The 13,440-nt window shown below is 40.1% G+C and overlaps 1 protein-coding gene across 2 annotated transcripts in view; it reads right to left on the bottom strand.

Annotated features, from left to right (window-relative positions):
- The window catches only part of Pi3K21B (phosphatidylinositol 3-kinase regulatory subunit alpha), a 40,139-nt gene that overhangs the window by 13,234 nt on the left and 13,465 nt on the right, over positions 1-13,440 (bottom strand). For both annotated transcript variants that reach the window (XR_010888368.1, XM_012359782.2), the window contains exons 3-12: positions 8,975-9,287; positions 8,265-8,363; positions 4,331-4,516; positions 3,179-3,307; positions 2,627-2,834; positions 2,007-2,234; positions 1,106-1,430; positions 766-1,013; positions 443-619; positions 156-341 (exon numbers count right to left, since the gene is read on the bottom strand). Coding sequence is in view for 1 of the 2 variants with exons in the window: in XM_012359782.2 (XP_012215205.2) it covers positions 156-341; positions 443-619; positions 766-1,013; positions 1,106-1,430; positions 2,007-2,234; positions 2,627-2,834; positions 3,179-3,307; positions 4,331-4,516; positions 8,265-8,363; positions 8,975-9,287 (2,099 nt within the window). In the remaining variant the exon portion in view is untranslated. The remainder of the gene's footprint in view (positions 1-155; positions 342-442; positions 620-765; positions 1,014-1,105; positions 1,431-2,006; positions 2,235-2,626; positions 2,835-3,178; positions 3,308-4,330; positions 4,517-8,264; positions 8,364-8,974; positions 9,288-13,440) is intronic.

Raw genomic sequence — 13,440 nt, 5'->3', positions numbered from 1 at the left:
TATCGAACTGCTAATTATAATAAAACCTCTTATTATTTCTTACTTATCGCAAAGGCGCCCGATCGCAAAGTGTTTGATCCATAAACAATTATTGTAGATTTGAAATATTCATGTAATAATCACTTACGTCGGCAAATAGAGAAACTTAAACTTACACTATGGAGAGGGCGTACTGGCCCGTCCTTGATCGACGGACGAGGAAGGTACCGTCGGGCCGACCTTTCAGAATGTGATCGGCATCAGGACGAGAACCTTGCAGGTATAGCCACGTTTTCTCGTCGGAATGGACCGCAAAGTCCACCTCCTCTTTGTTTTGCTTCATCTCGTTTTTCTTTAACCACCTGTGTCGTTCGGAACAAAAGACGAACAAGTTAGTTTTCAAAAAGAGTATGAGAAAAAGGAATATTAATTTGCCCAAGTCAAATAAAAGCAAAATACGTACAAAGAATGACGTTCCCTCTGCCGCATGAGCATAGCAATATCACCCTTCAGTCTGCACATTTCTCTCTCAAGAGTCCTGTAATAAGCAATCTGTTGCTTCAAATTATCGTCCAAGTTCTCCTTGCTCTCCTCTAAGGCCTTTAGTCTTCGTTTCAGCAGTTCCGCATTGTCCGTCAAGCTGTAAACGTCCGTCAAATGCGATACCGATAATATTAATAATCTCAATTTAATCGCTCCTGCACACGTGCAATTTCGAGTTCACTTTTAAACGTTTCAGGAAGATAACAAGTATTTTCAAGAGCCACGTAACAAGAAAACACTCACGTGGAAATTTCATGAGGTTGAGCTTCCTTCTGGAACCTTTCTTGCAATTTCATTTGTTCTTCGAACATTTTAATGGCTTCTGTGAAGGCTTCCAACGCCTGACGCTTCAGCTGCACCTCATAGGCCGTTTTAGTATACATCTCGGAATAGTTTTGATATTGCCGAATTGTTTCAATCAATTCATTCTCCAGCTCCTTGTGCTTCTGCTCGACCTTTGCCATGTCGGTCGTATTTGCGATCTCATCATCCTGTTTTTAGATAAACAAGAGAAAAGTTTGAGAGTAAATGTAACAAAGTCGTTTTATTTTGCTAAGTAAATCGGAAAATTCGAGAAAGATACCTGCTGAAATCGCGACACCGGGTAGAGCAATTTAATGTCCAATACGGAGTTGTACTGCGCGAGCGAGCAGTTCCTATAATAATCAACCAATTCGATGACCGAGTGGAAGTTGTAAGGATCCGAGAACCCGTACTTTCCGTTTCGATGGCTGATCTTGATGAGCTTGTTGGTCCCGCCTTTGCGCAATGTCAAGGTGTATTCACCGCCCTTAGAAGACGCGTTGCGTACCAAGAAAGTACCATCCGGCGAGTCAATCATCATCTCATTTACTTCGTCCCTCGTGATGTCACCCCAATACCATTCGGCTTCTTGAAGCGTGCGTGGCCTGCAAAATTTTTTTCAGCGACAATTACACAAATACGTATTGTTTAATTGTAACTATTAATAGAACACAGCCTTAAAAATATGGAATGTAATGTAAAAAGAAAATGCACAATTGATTAAAAAAAGTTTAAATTTACGTTTCATCATATTTAATAATCCATACGTTAATTGTTATACTTGCGTAATTATCGGTAAATATTAGCAATATAAGAGAAATTCATCAATCATTAAATTTACATTTCCCAACCTTTCTTCATAATAATCAACTTGACGGTATTAACTGAGTGACATTCTAAACCATTTCTTCATTTATTTAAAATATAAGACTTCAACGCATCGCAGTAAAGAAAATGTAAATTGTACAATTTTAAGTCTATTAATGTCATCATGTTATGATGGAAGACGTGCCTTTTCCAAGAGAGGATTATTTGAATAAATCTTAAAGAAAAATGTGCACACAGCTCTAGAGCAAAAATGAAATGTAGCATTAGAGTAGAATTGGAAAAGATTGAATAGAGTTGCAGCTAGATAGTAAATTGCATTAAGATTTGAAATCAAAATTGGATTTGAAAATCACCTGTGCGGTTGTTGGTCCTTTCCAGTATCTGCGCCAGGTGCCGTTCGGTCTACTGCTTCGTCTTCGAGAGCCGGGAATGGATCCAAAATTGGAAACTGTGGTCTCGAAACTTTACGCGGGGGCAATTGAGGAGGGCTGGCAAACTCTGGCAACCTTTCATTCCAATCGCCATGTAGCAACAGCAATTCCATTATGCGTATGTGTGCTTCCGTATTGTGAACAACTTGGCTGCAAAATCGCGCAGTGCAACGTGCTGAATTCTTTGCAATTAAGTACCTAATCTATCTCGAGCGCTACGTTAATCTTACAATTGCTTAACTATGTAGTCATAAAACTGTCAATTTTTCCCAATTATCATTACATATTATGGAAAGTAAAAAAGTAAAAAGAGGCTTTTTCGCTTTTCCCAAAACAGTTGAAAATGTCCCTTTATTACTTTATTACTTATTTTCCTCGTATAATATCATGTCTTAAGTGTATAAGTGACCAGATAACAATCTGCAAAACACGGCGCTTTTTGTTATTCGTTAACATCCAAGTAAAAAGAACAACATGTGAATCACACTATACTCTAAATTCTACTTCCCTACTAACTGGAAGAAAATCCACGTGGCACTCACATGATTCGCTCCCAGGGCGGCCTGAGAAATATGTGGCAGAGCACTTGCACGAGGATGGTCGGTGGTTCCGTGTAACCCCTTCCGTGCTGCAATTGGCAGATGCGACAGAAATGCGCCATCAAATGGCACAGTGTGCTACGATGATGTTCCGGTAACTCTGCTACTAATTGATTGAGGCGCGTCGCGCATTGCTCATCGTTTCTCATACCTGCGCGACAAAAACAAAAATTTAAACGTTTACAAGCAAACGAGCACAATAAATGGCAAATAAGTTGCAAAATTAAGTTTGAAAATTTAATTATTTGAAAAAGGGAATCTGTCTCTCTCTCATTTCTCCTCCCGTTTTAGACAACAGGAGCTTCAATGTAAAATTTTGCAATAATTTTTTAGTATTTCCGATATTATATGACTGGTTTTATTGGTTTTTAAGCAAGTACATGTTGCAATATTTTCATTGATATGCTTGCAACTTGAAATAAACAATTAGATAACATTTAAATAGAATTATCGTAATAATTAATTAATTGTAAAACTCCATTGCAAAATACTCACTGGACGCTTCGAGAAATCTGTCGTACAATTGCACGGGTATCACTGGATCTGGCAGTTCTCGCAGAAACTTCTTCAGAACACTCGCGATGCACTGTGGAGTGTACGGGTCTAAGTCCGCGTTGCAAACATCTGAAAATATTATATCACGTGCAACCGGTTTCAATTATCACCCACTCGTAATCGTAATCAGTATTATGTGTTAACGATTAATTCTGATTAGTTGTAATTGAGGAGTAATTTTATTGCGAGAAACATATCTGTTTTTACACAAATTTCATTCATTTCCTCAAGTTATTAAAAATTACGTTTACTTTAAAGCTGTTTTGTATCAAATTAAGCAATCAATTTTATCAATTTCCAGTGCCACAAAGTTTTGTATATAAAGAATTGTATATAAAATATAAAGAATTTGAATTGTTGTAGTACGCGCACAGAAAAATGTGATAAATAATAAAATGAGAAGTCTATTTCCAAACGTATCAAAATAAGCCAATAATTGGAAGCAAATACACGTATAATCGATAAAAAGGTCGATTTTTTATTCGTTTCCGTTAAACGCGATCTCCCAATGTATCTCTCAATCTCTCAATTTTCCAATAATAATTGACATCAGGTGCTGCATTCAGATCAATATTATTATATTTAAAGCACGCAGATGCATGATGCAAATCTATTAGATTAATGCATTATGTCTTTCTGAGAAAATAATGGAAACTTACATTGAGTGATTAACATCACTCCCCGGGGACACAACTGATTCATATACTAGACAACATTGCGAGAAATGAAAGGAAATTTCAAAGAATTGTGCACGAGTTTTGCACTTTTCACGCTAAATCGCGTAAACGTTTGGTACTCGTAAACGCAAGATCTCGAATTTTTTTTTGTTCTTTTTTTTTGTTGCAAACTCTACCTCGCTTGTTTATTGTGCAATCAAAGATCTCGATGCAAAATTGTCGAGCAAAATAAACGCGCACTCGCTTTTCTCTGTTCAATTTGGAAGTCTTCCGTATCGATGCAATATGCAAATATAATCTGGAAGTGCGCGCCTCAACATTTTTGCAACACGCGAGCCGAACATTGTGGAATGACTGCTGGCTATTTATAGCGGCTTGTGGTCGCGCTTGCTCACGTTCGGCGCGTTTGTCTTACCTTCGTTCAGCTTTTGTCGCAGCTCAAGGGTCTGCTCATTAGGCGGGCTGCTGTGGTAAACTTTATAGAGGTCCAGCGTCGTGTCGGCGAATGCTCGCTCCTCGAGGGCGCGGGTGCATCGCTCCACCGGGATCGGTGCCGCGCGGCTGGCGGTGTCGAATTGCGAGCACAACGCGAGGCCAAACACTGAAAAATACGATAAATATTAGAGTGACCAAGTAAACGTCGAGAGACCGTCGGATTATTTGTTTCCGCGGGTTTGTGCAACTATGATGACGGCGAGTTTCACGAGATCATCACGAGATGTATTTTGGGAGATGCAATGCAGCATATCAATCACTTTTCCCTAAATGAAAAACGTGTAAAACAAGTGTGAAAAATATTACTCGAAACTTTAGTTACACACTTTAATACACACGTATGAGATTAAATATATGCAAAATTTGTATCTCTTGTATTTCATATCTCTTTCAGCAGGATAATATGATGATATCACTGCCGAACTTAATTCTTAGCTAGACACTCTGTACAGAATCAGCAAACATCTTTTTATTATCGTACTTTTTAATCCTTTATCGGCCATGCTTTATCAGATGAAAAGATACGGTAAAAATATGAAACCCAGAATCTTACCTGATAAGATGAAAATTTCTGTTTTTAATAATCTGATTTTGCCCGATATCACGATTAACTTTTGAAAAGAAGCATTGACAATTTTAATGTATGATTACATATAATGTGTTAAATGACTAAAATAAATATAATTGATAGATGCCAACAAATCGAACGTATCAGTTAAAAACATAATATACTGCATATTTCTACTTTCTCTTATCGTAAATTGTTGTCTTGTTAAAAGATAATCAATCGTATTATGTGAAAGGAATTTAGTGACAGCTTAAATCGTCCAGCCTTAACTCCTGCTGGGTTTAAAGCATTAAAGTTTACCATGTAAGACGCAATCGATCGTAGAATGGTACCAATTTGTAAGAGATGAAGCAAGCCCAGTGTTTCTCACTTCTTCTCTTTATCTCCAAAGCGTCGCGCTCAGTCGCGATATTCGGCGGGGACAAAGCGGAATGATGAAATTGCGTAACGCCACAATCGCTCGAGGAATGCTCGAGAAGGAATTCCTCCCGATTCCTCGCGATTTCTCGCGGTTCCTCGCGATTCCTCGCAGATTTATCGCGTCAGTGGACAAGCTACTTCTCGCTGTTTATCGCCTACGACGCGCGCGCGCGCATGGCTGACAAATCTTTGACTTTATTTTCGCACGAGGATGTACGCGCGATCATATTTTCAGGCTCGATCTGTCTCTCGCGAATACCGCACATATATGCCACTTGTACAATCAAAGACACGTACGCGTGCATTATGATGAGAGAGAGAGAGAGAGAGAGAGAGAGAAAGAGAAAGAGAGAAAGAACGAGAGAGAGAGAGAACGAGAGTGCGGTGAGCGGATCGGACAGACGGAGAGAACATTGTGTGGGAAGAGGAGAAGAGAAATTTATTTTTACGGCCGCGACGGCGACGTCTTGTTTCTTCATGACCGTATCTTCTTCTCGTTCTCTTGAGAAGGACTCGAGCGACTGATCAAGTGAGAGAAAGGAAACAAAAAGTCAGGATTAAAACACAATCTACGGGCGAAAATATAGACACATGTGAATTTTACGCGCGGATGCACGACAGAGGCCAGAGCCGAACTATCCGATGTTCATTCGTCACAAATTTCATAGTAGCTCATCGATGCGCGCGCCAAAAATTTCGACCAATTTCAAGAGTCGAATAAATCGCTCTCGACAATACAATTTAATACGCAAGATAAGACTAATAAGACTCTAAGAGCGATTTGTCATTAATACGCGTACGCACGTTTACGCAAAGTTTGAAGCTTACATCTCTAACGAACAATTCATGAATGCATCATTAAATTTCGAATGCGAGTAACATAAAAGATAAATATATAATTGTAAATATCTATTTAAAAAGCTTGGCGCAAAAGCTATCAAGCCTTAGCAAACACAATAAGAGAAGACAAATTGATCGCTACGTCATTTTCAATCAACTTTTCTTCCGCGCGAGTCGCAGACAGATGCAATTTGCGGGACTGTCATTGTCGCAGTCGCAACCTCAAAGACGCGTGCAACTGCACGTGACTCGAATTTTTCTTCGAGAGGGGGAAGTATAATCGTCGTTACACCTCCACGTACATATACGTTTCGGCCGAGCGTTGATGATTCGCATATAGAAGCGATTAAACGCCACCAATTACTATAAATCGACTGGAGCCAGTGGCAACAATCGCACATACGAATGAAACCTCCGCGTGGAGACCGCGCATCGGCGATCGTTAACCGCGTATGTGACGCGCAATACAACGCGCGTAAACGTTTTCCTCCGTAAACTGCTTTAGATTAGATTGTTCACGATCTCCACGGGCCATGTTTCTCAGGACATTAAAGCGGAAAGTTGATTAGATCCGATCTCAACGGATTTTCGAAAGAAGCGCATTGGATAATAAAATCTCTCTTAAAGTATAATTACCGATCTATATGACTCGGGATGTCTCCCAACTCTCACGAGCATTTCTTCCCAATAATTCTCTGCAAGCTACTCGCGCAAAATAATTGATTCCACTCGTATGAAATGTGAAGATGTGATGGATTCTTAACGTCGGTCACAAATTGTCGTCGCGCCGAATAAACGTAACGACCTTATCAGTGATAAGGAACGATAATTTCCAGTGATCGATGCACCGTCGCGCATAATGTGTACAAATGCAATTGGCGATGAAAAACGGTTCGACTAAATGAACGTAGGATCGAAGGCAGCGGAGCGACGGAACGATGGAGCGACGGGGCGACACGGCCCTGAAAGCTGGCGGCGCCGCGTTCGCGGTTTTGCTATGCACAAATATTCTCGATTCCGTCATTCGCGCCGCAGCGTGTGCAGCGTTAATTAAATGCATCGCTGGAGGCGCGCGCATTGACGGCGCGAGCGTTGAGTCTCGCCTGCGTTGTCTCTGCCGATTATCGTCGTCTGGAGCACTCGCGCCGTTTAACCATTTCGCTGTCAAAGCTCAAGACTGCGCGCTGCACACCTTCTTCAGCTGGCGACCGGCGCGACTTGAGAAAATGCCGACGGTCTAAATGGTCGATTTATCAGCACGCTAATAAAAAATAGTTAATAATATTTTAAGCACAAATTATTCAATCGAGCAACAGAGCTTTTAGAAGCAAATTCGTGACAAGTTGTATTTTGCTGTACACCTTAATGCACACGTTTATGAATGTGAACACACAAATGTAAAATATAATTTCTTACAGGAGATTGATAAGCGATCGATCCACTGCGATTAAAACTGCTGCTGATTAAGAATTTGAAAAGCATCTTCTTTACCCCAAACGTTGCGTTGTGGATATCACTTTTTGCAAAGTGAGGAACGCACGTCGTAAAATGCGGGTAAAATCATGTTGAAACTCGTACGGTCGCTCGGTTAAGGATCATTAAATGCCAGCAAGTGAGGTGGCTCCCACGCGGCGATCGCAGCGCGGAGGGATTTCATTGGAAGAAAGCACTCCGTCAGCCGTGAGATGCAAACCTCCATCGAGTGATCCAGGTTATCGTAACGAGATACGCGAGTGCGCGTACAGGTAGGCGCCAGGACGGACGTCCTTGTCGTTAGCTTCGTAACTCGTACTATCGCCGGTATGCAGCCGATTATGATACTAGCGAGTGGCGCTTCTGACGCAACTTCTCGTCTCTTGGAAGACAACTGGACTTTTCAGCATCCTTCCATGCCCAGCATCCATTAGGGGCGCGATAAAGAATTAATAAACACCTATCTACGAGGCTGTGCTCGTACTCGCTACGGCCGCAAGCGGCGGCAACGGCGGCGGCGGCAAACGAGCGATCTATAAGCAACGCAACTTACCTGAAGCAAACCTGCTGATACGATTGTCCGAGTCGACCGATATGCAATTGGAAGGCAAACCCGTTGCTGAACACGTCCTGTGAGCGACCAGCCCGCAATCTGTGCAACACGAAAAATTCGCGAGATCAACAGCGCGAAATACACATACTTGTGTGTTTGCTTACTTCTGCTTTCCGAATTTATCATCAAATTGAGAGTCATGTGAGAATAACAATGAAATTCAAACTTTTATATTTATGATGAATCTAACAATCTGTAGAAAGCCATAAAATGATTGACAAACAATGATTCGAGGTTTAATTAATTTCAAGTAATTAGATAAAAAATTTTCCGAAAAGTACAAAAAGCTTAGCGAATACAAAGGAAAATTGCACAAATGATTCGATAAAGTTTCTTCGCGTTGGTCGTAAGATTCCATATTCAACAAAACAGTAGGACGGATTACACTAAAACTATGCGTTCTCAAAGAGGCAAAGTTATCCCTCGCCACAGCGATAAAACAATTTTCAGTTGTCAAATTATATATATATATTAATATAAGAAGCATCACAGGTAATAGCCATTTATATCGACAACTATTTCTCTAATTCAAAGGCACGAAGTTATCCATAGGAAAGAAATTGGTCTTCTCCGATTCTACTCTATATAGATAACGATATCGATATTCGGTCGTGTTAATTAGACAAGATCGATGTCGGAAACAGACATACCTTGGCAGAGAAAGCCCTGATGTAAGAGACCCCTGAGATATTTATGGCATTTGCCACACTTCTCCAAAACGCTGAAGCTGTGCGGTATGAGATTGTGCGCGTTATTGGTCATGTTGTTGTTCGGATAGTTGATTCCGAGGGGACAGCCCGATTCAACGGTGACGCCGGACGTTGGCATCGTTGTGTTGAACGCCAGGCCCGTCGTCTCCGTCGCCACCGGTGGCGGTGGCGGCGGCGGCGGCGATGGCTGACAGAGTTCCTCAATGCACACCAAAATGTTTCTCTGATGGAATTCATCTTTTATACCCATATTCTGCAACAGATATGACTCGGCATTGTTTCGCGTGAAAAAAATCAAATAAAACGTGAAATTTAAAGCACTATCGACATAGCCAAAACCCTCCTCTCTACTTTACTCTACTCCGAGAGTACTATTGTGTTCCAAATGTACAAGTGAAATCAATGCACAATTGTATAAATCACATTGCATAAATCAAATAATAAAAATGTAATGTAACGTTTGACCTTCAGCGATTCTATGTCACGTAATAGAATCTGTCGGAACCAATTCCACGGAATCACTGAATCACATCGCAAAGACACTGTCACTGAGCCGTTGGCGAAAATGCGCGCGTATCTCAATGACGGTTGTAAATCTATAAAACTGTAGAGTAAGCCAAGAGTGCGACGGCGCGGCTATAAAGAGTGGGCGCATAACGCGTGTCAAAGTCGAGCGTGGAGACAGTTGCATGGTGACTAATGAGGGAAAATAATAGGCTTCTCATAAATAGTCCAGCCGCTAACAAAGGTTCAACGTTTCGAAGATAGCGGTTCGATCGGGATCCATCCGATTCGGTTCACTATTTTGCCGATGGAAGTCATCCTCCGATCATTGGCGAATCTCTTTTAAATCTCTTTGTAATTTCGAATTATCAACCCGATTTTGTGTCACCACCGCAAAATCTTTGAAAAATTTCTCCCATTAATCGTGAGATTTCATCATTTTGTATAAAAGTTTAATATATATCCCTTTGTCAATGGCTCTTATTATCTTTCTTTTACAAAAGACACGATTTATTTCAACAAGATTTTAATCAACAGTCGAGTTTTTTCAACTCCCTCGAGTCAGAAGAAGCTCCAAATCCCAAAAATTATTTCATACAACACGCTCTTCATTATTACTCAACAAAATTCAATCAAGGGGTTGCGCGCTGCAAAATATTTCTTTTTCTTTCACATTTCCATTCATACTATGTTATATACACTTTTTATACTCTTCAAGTAATATCGAATATTTGTGTACGATTCATTCAATTTATTTTCTGTAGATCTCTCAAGCTTGTTCGCGCGGTTAACTTTCTACAAGTTTAGTTCCGCGGAAGTCGCAATTGTTCGCGTTGTAAATTACAAAATGTCACTTTTCTTTTCGCGAACAAACTCGTGAAAAATACCTTCCAGGAGCAGCGATATCGCAAAAAGAGAGTGAAAAGGGGAGTGGTAGTTCGCGAGCACTGCAGCGGTAAATCAGTTGAGGAGAACGTTGAAGAGTCGAGAGCATCACGCTCGTAAAAGGGTTGAACACACGCCGAACGGGCGATCGTAATTTATACACGTCGTTACGCGATCCTCTTTCTTTCTCTCTTTTGCTCTCTTTGTCTCTCGGTTCTCTCACCCGGCAAGCATCTCGTTTTCCCTAGAGCACGGCTGAGGCAACAGGTGTCGGGTATGCCCCGCTGCACAATACCTACACTACTCGCACTGCTCGCACTGCTCGCAAGAAGGTACAATGCACCCCGCGGTTCGCGAGTTAGCGATACGGGTCGCATTCGCGTAATGGAGATCTTCGAGAGAACTCGAGACGCTTTTGCCTTTTTCCGTTACAATCGCTTTGCAAATCCGTATCTGAGCAGTTACACTTTGAGACATTGAGAAATTATTTACACACACACACACACGCACGCACGCACAATATATATCGAACAAGTAGTCTCCCGGTAGTCTCTCAGTGTATTTCGAAACGTTTTTAATCATTTGAAATTTCACAGAACATCATATCAATAATTGCGTTTTATAACTGGAATTTCTCTTATACGAAGATCTGATTACAGCTGAAATACATTTCACAAGTAATAATGCGGCAGTTTGTGTTTCTTTATAAATATAACCTGCAATATAATACTGCAACTTTTTCCCCACACAATGCAGATTATACAAAATAAAAGATTGTGCATAAAATAAAATTGTACATTTCTCCATCTCTCCGTCTCTTAGAAACTTTTGCTAAACTCAACAAACTTTTCGATTATAGACAAGAATAAAAATGTTCGTAACCTTCGCACGACGCAGAGTGATGTGCGTCAATGAGTTGCATATTGTCATTAGATGCGCTCGATGAGATAATCATCGCGCGTTTAATCGCGTGTTAATCACGTTATCTTAATCGATTCACATTGGTCTATGCAATGTTGCGCGTGCATTTCTTGGAAATTCTCCAGTAATTATTGTCTCGATAAATTATTTGACTGCAACTCACTTTTCGCACTCGCGTTAAAATTCCCCGAAAATTCATTGCTTAGTACATTTACGAAATGGTTCAAATTATGATTTAAAGTGCATTATTTCGTGCAAACGTTTTATCTCGATACGATTGACTGAGAAAAGTGCTAGACGCAAAATTTCAAAACTTATATGTGACTTTTTTTCAAAAAGAAAACTATATAAGAGAAAAATTATAAAAAGAAGAAAAAGCAATGAAGCTGTAAATAGAGCTGACGATTAACGGATTTTCATTTACATACGTACATTGTCTTTACAGCAAGAAAATTAAATTCATTTTCAGAGAAAGTACTTCCGGCAGCTGGATTTTTTTTCTGATTATAGTATGCGGCTGTGTGAGGGAGCGTTTTCGTACGATGGCGCGCTATTTCTGCCGGCGCCACGGCGCGCAGTGGGCCAAACGCTATTATTAGCGGCGACAAGCCGGCAAAAGTAAAGTGATCGATATATTACGCGGCCGTGCGAGAGCACGGTGATAAAATTTGATGCGCTCTCGTTATTTTATTCCAAGTGCCAAGAAACATCCAAGAGAAGTCGTGACACCGCGACAAAGAGAAAATTTGCTCCAGGCACTCGCGTACTTCATATCCCCCTGTTGCATCCCGCAAACAAAACTTTACGAGAACTTTAAGAAACAAATTTTACTTGAAAAGAAATTCCTTATATAGATCATTTTCAGATTAAAAAAACTTTTGCCAATAAATTCTTAATCAATTTCTACAATTGAAATCAATTTTGAAGAAACTGTCAATAGAATGTAAATTCCTCAGTAAAATAACACAAGTAATCGTATCTCTAGAATATATTTCTAAGATTAGTAAGAAAAAATTAAGAGGGATACACTCTTATTATTTTGTCGCACGATACGGAAAAATTCGCCCAGAAAACAAGCTGAGTAAGAGAATCAAACGACTTCTCATATTAACGGGACATTCAGTATCGATTTACAAGTCGATTAGCATTGTAATATACGCAATTTATGCTATGAGAAGTCTTGAAAAAATGCGACTTTTTGTTCTACAAAGAACACGTCGAGACTAAATTCTCAAGAATCCTACGAAAAATCTACGCTACGAAGAATTTAACGCGGAACCCACGTCAATCTGTGACAAAAGTTTCAATTTACTCGATATATGAACAAAAAGTTATTCATTCATTAAACATCAACTCAAAGAATCGATAAGAAAAAAGACATCATTTATTTTATTATTGAGCTGTCATAAAATAGAATTATTTTCAAAATTGCTAATCAATTGTAATTTACTTTTCTTATAAAGTTCCATGAAAATTATTATCAGTGTTTTTATTTCTAAAACAAAAATGTATTAAAGTGAAGGAAGAATGTACGAAAAAGTTTTGCTTGACTCTCCAGAATCAACTCAATGCATAATAATAATTGAGACAAATATATGCCGTGTGCGACACTTGTTTCACAACAATTCAACAACGTTTGCGCACAATTATTAATTAGCAAAGAATCGGCCTCTCTCTTGCTCTAATTAATGCTCCCGTTTACACTTAGCCCATATCCCAATTTTCAGGCGTGACTCCTTTATAGGTTTTTGCAATTCAAACCTCTTCTACTATTCGTCGGCGTGTGCGAGCAAGCGGATGAGCGAGCGAGCGAGCGAGCGCAATTATAGCCGCGCGCAACTGTGCAAAACGCGAACGTAATTATGATCCGAAGAAACGCCTGTTTTCCCACGACGATCATCGGTGCGAAAACTTGGGCCAATATGGCTGGCCGCCGATACAATCTGATTGTTCGTCGCGACCCGTTATTCTAAGGACCGGACCTCTCTCGCATAATTATGATAATGCAGCGCGTGGTAACGCGCGGAGAAAACGCATGCAAACGATACGATCATTTCTTACACAGCTGTGTAAGAAAAAAAAACGGAAAAAAAAGA

Source organism: Linepithema humile, chromosome 2 (genome assembly GCF_040581485.1).
Source record: "Linepithema humile isolate Giens D197 chromosome 2, Lhum_UNIL_v1.0, whole genome shotgun sequence".
Classification (NCBI taxonomy): Eukaryota; Metazoa; Arthropoda; class Insecta; order Hymenoptera; family Formicidae; genus Linepithema; species Linepithema humile.
The sequence above is the reverse complement of the archived record's forward strand: the minus strand, read 5'-3'. Positions and strand labels throughout refer to the sequence as shown.